The sequence below is a fragment of the Primulina tabacum genome, chromosome 17 (genome assembly GCF_025594145.1).
Source record: "Primulina tabacum isolate GXHZ01 chromosome 17, ASM2559414v2, whole genome shotgun sequence".
NCBI classification, from domain to species: Eukaryota; Viridiplantae; Streptophyta; class Magnoliopsida; order Lamiales; family Gesneriaceae; genus Primulina; species Primulina tabacum.
The window spans coordinates 23,630,496-23,639,898 of NC_134566.1; the positions used below are offsets into that span (position 1 = coordinate 23,630,496).

A 9,403-nucleotide genomic window follows, 5' to 3' on the forward strand; every position below is an offset into this window, starting at 1 on the left:
ATTTGTTCATAGATTCTCCGGTCTTCATTTTAATATTATCGAACTTCTGAACAGCAACTGAGAGTTTATTTTCTTTGGTTTTCTCATTGCCTTCGCAGAGCTGAATTAACTTCTCTCAGATTTCTTTTGCAGTCTTGCACATCTTTATCTTGCTGAAAGTAATTTTATCCAGCGTTTTGTACAAGATGTCTTTAGCCACATTGTCCAAATTGGCTTTTTTTGTCTTCTGCTGTCCATTCTTCTCTGGGCTTTTCATTGCGGTGTGGTGCACCATCAGTTATGGCAACATCAGTGTTTGCTTTCAGTATTTTCATTGTTACGTCAGTGATAATGTACCACATATCATCATCTTGTGCAGCTAGATGAGCCTGCAGTCTAATCTTCCAATCGTCAAATTCTTCTCTAGAGAACATTGAAATTTTGTTGAACGAAGACATGATAATCAGTTTTGTAGATAGGAATATTCAGGAACAAGATTCAATTGCTCTGATACCACTTGTTAGGATTGGTTGGGAGTGAAAAAGTGTATAGAAGGGGGTTGAATAAACACTTGACAATTTTCACAACGTTTTCGAATAATAAAATAGTTTAGTGATAAACTGAATTCAGGAATCTTGTTGTCGATGTCAATCGATTAACTAATGAAAGTGCGGAAATAAAACTGAATGACAGATAGAATAAAACTTAAATTAAGGGACTCAAGATTTGTAGATGTTCGGAGATTTCAAACACTCCTACGTCACTCCTTCTATTTCGAAGATAGGATATTTACTAAAAGACTTTGATCTATACAAAGATTTGTACAAACCCACTTCAGTTTGAACTTAACAATGCCAAAACTTAAATTCTTAGTTTCAATACAATTTATCAGTACTCAACTGATGTGTAACCTTTTAGCACAACTGATCTTACAAGATCGAATAATACAACGATTGTTTGTGCTTTTAAGCTCAAAATATAGCCGGAAAGGTATAAATGTGTATACTAAGCGTGAGCTTTTGGGAGATTTTAAACTTGAAAGAATATTCACAGAGTTTTGCTTGAAAACTTGAGCACTTTCGTCGCTTGATTACTTGATTCCCTGATTACGTGATTTTCTTTTCTTCAGCTGATCTTGTTGGCTATTTATAGGCTTTGTTTCCAGTGGTAACAATGAATGCATTTTGAATCTTTATATCCGTTGTATAGCCATGTCAATATTCTTCTGACAATCGTACACTGAAGCTTTTCTGAAATGCGGAGTTTTCATTAAACGTTGCAGTTTGCTCTTGTACAATTGTCGGTTGAAACCTACGTTCCTAAACTGACGACGTGTCACAACTGATTTATCAGTTGACAAAGCTGATAGGATTAACTGATTGCTCTCAACTTACTGTAGTGTAACTGAACTAATCATCCAGCTGACTACATAGTTCAGTTAGTTTAGTTCAGTTGCCTTTGATTATTTACGCACTAATCTTCAGTTCGGGCTACTAACAGTTTACGGATTTTTAGATCAGTTACTTTCAGTCTTCTTGATCAGTTGTTCAATCTTTTCACGCTCAATTTGTCAAACTCCGAAATTAAGTTTCCAACAAATAATATAGCATATTGTCATAAATATATACCGTATTTTGGATTTCTCTAAGATTACTAGAGAGTTTAGAGAAATTCGTACTATTTCCAGGAACTTATTAGACTGAATCATATAGATCTTCTTATTTCAAAAATTCCAAAATATAGTAATAAATTATGCAAATAATTAATTTCGAACATTTGTTCGGATCCATATCATTTGAAAAAATTCTCTTCCTCAAACATTTAATTACACAACAATAATAATTTTGTATATTTGAAATCATGTTACTTAAGCTTTGATATTATCTCTGATCCAGTAAATAATCAATCAATAAAATCAACAAATATAAGAGTATTTTAGTTATTTTTAGCATTTTGGGAAATTTGAACAAAATTTTTTAGACTAGAAAGTTTAAATAAATTTATATTTTAATTTGAGGATTTATCTCCAATTTATCTAAGACCATATTATTAAAAACAAAATTTTGACTATATGAAAACATAGCACTTGCAAAGACAAATATTTTTCTTGTATGGTGAGTTCAACCATTTGGGGGTTACATATTTGTAAGCCTATTATAAATGACCTTTACATATTAAATTGCTCAAAGCTTGTAAAAGACATTAAAATATGTTATTCATATTTCGAGAATAGAATGCATAAGGATATTTTACATATTTCACAATTAATATCTCTAACTTGAGCTTTAAATTTTTTTCAAAATTCCTACAAAGTTGATACATCCAGGATACCAGAAAAGCTGCCAAAACACCACATATGCCTCGTGCCTATACACATCCATGAAGTTTTTCTTTGCCTTATTTCAATTTAACAATTAAATCAAACGTGGCCAACACTAGATCGACGGAAAACCATTGTTTTTGCACACATAGAAATCATTCCGTAAAAGCCACAACAGAACAATCCCTGTTGTTCATTCATAAAGCTTAAGACCCAAATCGACCAGGTTTTTTCTTTACTACGCCAGTCGATATACGCTCTAGCAAATCGTGGTTGATTCCCAATTTCCAACAAAACCGGCGACTGATCTACGTAAACCCAAAGTTGATAAATGTTAAGCGCAGGTGGTTCTTAGTCACCTACTCACGGATGGGTGGGGAATGGGGTAAGTCAGAGGACCTACAGGGGCACCCGGAATGACTCCATATGCTATATGTGACGGTGGAAGATTTACAGGAGTCCCAACTGCAGAAACCAGGGGTCCTCCGATTGGTTGTCCTATAGTCGGAGCTCCATACATAGCAACTCCTGAGTTTTGAGGGGGTTGTTTGTTCGATTTGCCTGACGAACCACCTCCCACAGCAGAACCATTGGCTTGACCGGTGATTGGACCTTGGGGTACAGACACGTCTCCATTGTTGACGCTAGTTATGTCGTGAATGCTGGAACGCCTCCTGTCTTTGTTCATAGAGTTCAAACGAATAAAATACTTCTGAGCATGGCTGGCCACTTGAGTTGGTGTCCTTGTCACCACAAAATTCCGGGAAATGCTCCGCCAATCACCTTTTCCAAATTTGTCCAAACCAAGAAGAAACAGTCTGTTTTACCACAAAGAAAAACAAAAACAAAAAAGCAGTTTAATGACAAGCAACGTGCAAATAGAGAAGACTAGAAGCAATATGAAAGTATAACATCAAGAAATAGACAATCAATTCCATATGATTTAAACACCAACAATATCTGTGCTTCCGAGATAAAATGAAATACTACAACAGCAACTTAATATCTCAAGGACATCGATCTACATCTTTTGGTCATCCAAAACTTTCTGAAATTGAGCTGTCAAAATGGAGAAGTGACAAAGAAGAGCATTCCAACTTAACCGCAGAATAAAATGGTTTTAATCACCAGCACTGGAAATCTCAAGGTACTGTCTGTATTGATTGATTTCCTTTTAGGTCTTTATAATAAAAGAAAGTTTATTTACGATATCCATTAGAAAAACAGTGCCTCCTAAGGTAATCAATCATGAAGCACCAAATAAGGAGAAAGTATTTCACCCTTCTTTATCATCACAACTTTGTAGAAAGTATTTCATCAAATAAGCTGAAAATTGGTACAAAAAAGACTAAAAATAAGCAGTTTAACATGTCGATATAATGATTTGCGTATTTTCTTTGCACATGTATGCACTCAAAAGAGTCAAACCATGAATAAAAAGAGTTACGAACTCAGTTGAATCACAAAAACAGAATATGCAAAAAATTTCTTAAGCAACAATGTTGTCTTCGATAACTCATTTGCTATGTATTTTTTTGGTAGAGTTTTATCTTGTGGTCAACACAAATTAGTTCTTCATTCTCAAATTATAAATGTGAAAGACCAAGAAGTGCTTCGGCAACATGAAAAATTCCCAAAGGATTTTATAAGACATAAGCAACAAATAAAACAACACTCTGGGAGTGAGAACATAAATCGCTCTCCAGTAATCTGCAGTCAGCTTTGAGGATACATTTTTCCATTCCATCAATCAATATCTGAAAAGCATATTTGGAGTTCACAGGTGTTCTTCGACTCGACAGCTTAGGATCCAAAACACCAAGTAGTTCAAACAGACCAGTAAATGACTCTATACAATTAGCATATTTTAAATATATATTGCAAGTGAAGTACCAATAGAAAAGGAAAACCAAGTTCGTTCTGCCTATTTCGGCACCATTCTAATGTTTGAACAATCTTGAAATTTAGCTAGAGTTTTCTATGGAAGATGTTGGAGGTGTAAGAAATTTTATTCTTAGGGAAGAACGAAAGAAGAGACACAAAAGAGGGGGAAGGCAAGAGGGAACGACTAGGGTCGAAACCTAGACTTCATTGGAAACGGCAGATGGTATAAGTGGGAATAATAAACTACTCAAGTAGCATTGTTGCATGAAGTTCCAATTACTTTCTTTTTTCTCCACTTATAGATAAGATTCCTTGCATGTCTAAATGACGACAAAAAGGATAACTATACATAATAGGATCACAGATTCTTATCCACTCCCCAGTTATTAGAACCGCAAGAAGCACTAAGGGCTAAGGAGCATCGGAATAGAATGCACGTGCTTAACTAAAGTGAAGCATTTAGAAGAATGATATTCTAGAATCTATATATTACAAGAGAGTTTAATCACATACAATTCAGTATGTACTTTTACAAACTATAGAATAATAATAATAATAATGAATGAAAACTAATCACCATTATCCTACATTTCATTTTGGATTTACCATTCCAAACGGTACCTTGAGCTGTAAAGTCGCACAAGGTTGGGACTTCATAGTTGTGGTGCTAACTTCATCAAAGCTAGCTTTAACTTGTTACAAGGTACAAGGATTAAGCCTACCTAAGCTTGCAGCATAGGTGAATAATTTGTGGGCATTTAACAACTATGATTCAGTCACTTTCTTGCTACACCACCAGTACCAGAATGGAAACCGTGGAAGACATTTTTTAACTCCCACAGAGACAATTACAACAACAGATTTGACAAGGTTGTTTTGGGCTCAGTAGAGTAAGGTGTTGAAATAAGGAAGATGCACACAAAAGAGGGACAAACAATTAACCAATTAATAGCTTTTATTAACAGATGCATCTCTCTTCAGTATAATGCTTGAGACAAACGAGTTCTTTAAAAGTTAAAAATGAATATCCACGCCAATGATACTTGAATATGGGACCAGAATCCTACGAAACCAATAGCTTCATCACTGGCCAATAGATTGACTAGCTGAGACAAATCAGTGATATTGACAAGGTTTCATCAATCTGTCCCCCCGTTTTACTTTGTTTAGCCAACTTATACACCATGCCTTCTATTTTCTCCATTTTTTAATAGACAACTAAAAAATTCTAGGCTCCAGGCTATCGTTTCGCAACCAATATTTGACAGCTCAGCCATTGAGACAATTTTTTAGCAATTCAAGCAATCAGCATTAAATACTACCAAGAAAAAATCTTCTCTGATGTAACTACACAATAATTACTTATTCACCGGCAAATCCTGCCAAATGTTAACTGAATAAATATTGTCGAGGTACGAATTTCAATAATTTTTCCCCATAAACAAATCTACCTTTCGTGGTTTGACAAAACGAAAGCTGCATTTAGTTGGAAATTCAAGGGAGATGTGAACATGAAGCTGGAAGTAATGGTAGTAGCTCCTATGTTCAATATAGCCAAAACACTTATTTGATCAAGGATCTGTAGGGTATAGTTCGGTCCAGAGTTCATGAGCAAGTGATAAGTTTTATAGAACTGCAAGCAGAACATTTAGAACTAGTGACATTACGACTTAACCCTAATGCAGGCTGCGAGCTGCTAAGATTCAATAAGCTAACTCTAAACGCGGTGATGATTCAATGCGAAAGTCATTCATAAAGGTAAGGTTATGAGAGAAAGCATAACAAAATTTTATAGAAGACATCATCAAGTCTTTGACATAATGTTGAAGGACAACCCCTGAATGAGGTGAAACTGTAGGACATATATAAGATAAAAAAGGATGTACATTTCCATCAATATAAATCAAAATTTCTCATTCTTAATTAAAAACAAACACAAAAAGAACTTTTTGATCCAACTTGAAATTAGTCATAGATTTTTGACTGAATCTTAGTATAAAATTCTGGAAAATCATAGGCCCAATAAAGACTTCGATTTTTTTGTCTGATAAAAAAATGAAAGAAGTGCCAGAAAAAGCTATGGAGAGGCCAAGATTCGCATGGAAGGATATAATCCAGCCAAACACCATCTTCCTAATTTAAGATCTACTAAGATTATTACAGAAACTCTTTAAAACAGTGAAAAAAGTGCAGTTTTTCACAAGGATTATTTGCTTATATATAATATCATCAAAAACTATCAAGGACCCACTAATCAGAAACTGCAGTCATCAGAATAATATATACAGCAATATTAATTCGAATAGTACTTCTAGATTTAAAAAATAACATATAATTGAAAAATAATTCACCTATGTTCATCCTCTGTCCAAGCAATCCCCTTGCGTCGCTCCTGATCTGACCTTGAAGACTTACTTCCATGATTGGGGTCACTGTTCGATAGCCCCAAGTAGCCACTTTTCTTACCAATTCCTTCATCACCACCATGGCTGTTCGAACCATCGGAGGAAGAGTTATAACAAGGCACCTGTATGAAGCCAGACTCAATCCGATTAACATCATCCACTAGAAGTTCATAGTGATATTTAACCTCTTCCAGCGATTTCCCGGTTACATCAGCTGCAATTTTCTCCCATCTATCAGACAAATCTTCAGGGTACGTTGCTAATGCTCTCTCAAATTGCACATCCTGCTCCCTGTTCCAAGAAGAGCTACTTGATTCACTTGCCAGCATCTAGATTTCTTGTTCAATATAATCTCAAGAAATTTCTTCTTAGTACTTGAAAATCAAAGCATAAAAATATCTCCTCTTGAATCTTGAAATTTGGGATCTATCAAGCAAGAGCTGTGTGGATGGATTAAGAATCAGTAAGCAACGAGATTGTGAATAATTCCATGGTGATTTAAATCATAATTCAAGCACTGAACTTTTCTGAACAGATGGCCCTATAGTTGAGTAAAAAGGCCCAAAATCTGGTTGGAGCATGAGAAATATATGAAAACCATAAAACCCAAGATTTAGAGGAATACAAAAAAAAATAAATACAGCAATAAATGTCACTGAGAGAAACAGAATAGATGGTTAAAAAAATAGATTACTTTAATTGGTGACGATGAATTCAACACGGCGGTAATTATGGTTGTGTGAGAATTTAGATGTGAAAACATCTAATATTTAAACCCATAAAAAAAAAAAAGACATCCCCAGAAGTCCAAAATGGATAAAAACAGGATTCAAATTGCCATCATTCATCCCCACAGTGTCCAATAGCCAAAACTCACACTTTGAAAGCTCCAGTTTTCACAGCACAGGCCCACAAGAAAGATGAATTACACTTAACTTACACAGTCAAATACTATCACATCATTAGTTATCTTCTGCACAGTCCCCACACAGTTAAAACTACGAAGTTCATCGACCTGACGCTAATTGAAACTACGAGGAGGGGGGAATAGGATTTTCCTTTTAAGGAACTAAAAAGGTCTGCTCGTAATACTGTGAGTAAAATCATAAAGTGAAAACTTTCCACTACCGTACCAAGAAAATGAAGTGAAGAAAAGCAAAACCCACACTCAAATAAATCATCATATAGATTCAAGAAACATATGACTTCGAAGAAACAACAAGAAACGAAATCCACGGCTACCCATTTCGTTATTTACGAAATCTGGAGAAAACCCACTCCCGACACTAATTTTCCAACACCCAGAAAGCGACATCAAGAAAAATACGTGCAAAACTTTAATGGGAGCGCTGATATGAAAGAACTACTACCCTTAAAACAGTTTACCAGCTCTCTTTTAACGTGAAATGCGCGACGAAAATGAAGTAATCAGAAATAGTCTTTTAATGCAATAGAACTGCCCAGAAAGGGAACCTTAGTGAACAGCCTCCAGTTCCGGCTCTTCCCAGGTTTTTCAATTTCAAGATAATAAAAAAAAGAAGTCATATCTCACATATATAATTCCCTCAAACTTTGGAAATCCCAAGTTCGTTATTTCCGGATAATAATCTTTATAAAAAAATGATTTATCTCCACAAAATCTGTATAAAATTATTAAATCTTTCTTTATTTGATTATATATATACATGAGTAGGTGTCTTGTGAGACGATTTCACTAATATTTATCTGTGGAACGGGTCAATCCTATCGATATTCACAATAAAAAATAATATTTTTAGCATAAAAAATAATATTTTTACATGGATAACCCAAATAAGAGATACATATAACAAAATATGACACGTGAGACCGTCTCACACAAGTTTTTGCCGATATACATATATATTTGATTTGTTTTGATATTTTGATTACGTGACCATTCCGTAACGTTCATCTGTTAAACGTGATACATCATATCATAATTATATATTTAATAAATAAGTATGACATAAATAATACATAAATAAACACGATAAATAAACAGAAAATCAAAACTTTTATATTTGATTTAGAACGACATTTAATTTCGTGTGTGGCTTACAAAAGTCGACTATGTGTCACCTTCTGTATCAAGTATTGAAATAATTTTATAATATAATATAATATAATATAAAATATATATATATGTATGTGTATGTATATTTGTGTGTATTTTGGATAATTATTTTTTAATGAAAATATAAATATCTATCCACACTGCTCAATTTATATGCCCTATTTCTAGGTACGATCGCCATTATCATTTTTCATTTATTACTACTAATTATGATTTATGCATTTTTCAATCTAATTGTAGATATATCAATCTAACTAATCATTATAAAATTTAAATTATTAATTATGATCGAAAAAAATATTATTTATCCGAGAGAAACGAATATTTTTTATAAATTTATAATTTTAAGGAAGTGATAATATTGGATATTGTAGTTAGAGATGAATAATGAATTTATAAAATAATTTTTAATTAGAAAAATTAAGAGATGCTTTTGTGCAGAGAAATTAACGATAATCAATTGATTTATGTTTACTAAATATTAGTATTTTGTGCATACGTTAGTGCTCAGACAGAAATAATTCTATAAACTTGATATTTGATATTTTATGTTTTTTTTAAAATAAACATTTTTTTATAATTTTTTATTATGAATTATAAAAAAAATTAACAATATAAATAGATAAAGATAAATAAATGTTCTTATAAATTTAAAAAAAAAATTGAAAGTGGATAAGTATGTTAGATATAGATAAGTTAAAAAATTACTAAAATATGTTT

General features: G+C 33.3%; 1 protein-coding gene across 2 annotated transcripts; it reads right to left on the reverse strand.

Annotated features, from left to right (window-relative positions):
• Window positions 1-2,226: 2,226 nt before the first annotated feature.
• LOC142530915 (transcription factor SRM1-like) lies at window positions 2,227-8,076 on the reverse strand. 2 transcript variants are annotated; one of them, XM_075636838.1, is made up of 3 exons: window positions 7,975-8,076; window positions 6,535-7,028; window positions 2,227-3,117 (listed from the first exon to the last, which is right to left on the reverse strand). In XM_075636838.1, exons 2-3 carry the CDS (start codon window positions 6,915-6,917, stop codon window positions 2,655-2,657), a joined length of 846 nt encoding a protein of 281 aa, XP_075492953.1. In that variant the 5' UTR covers window positions 6,918-7,028; window positions 7,975-8,076; the 3' UTR covers window positions 2,227-2,654. The 2 variants fall into 2 exon arrangements, with proteins under 2 accessions (XP_075492953.1, XP_075492951.1); XM_075636836.1 differs by lacking the exon at window positions 7,975-8,076 and having other exon boundaries at window positions 6,535-7,242.
• Between the last annotated feature and the right edge of the window lie 1,327 nt (window positions 8,077-9,403).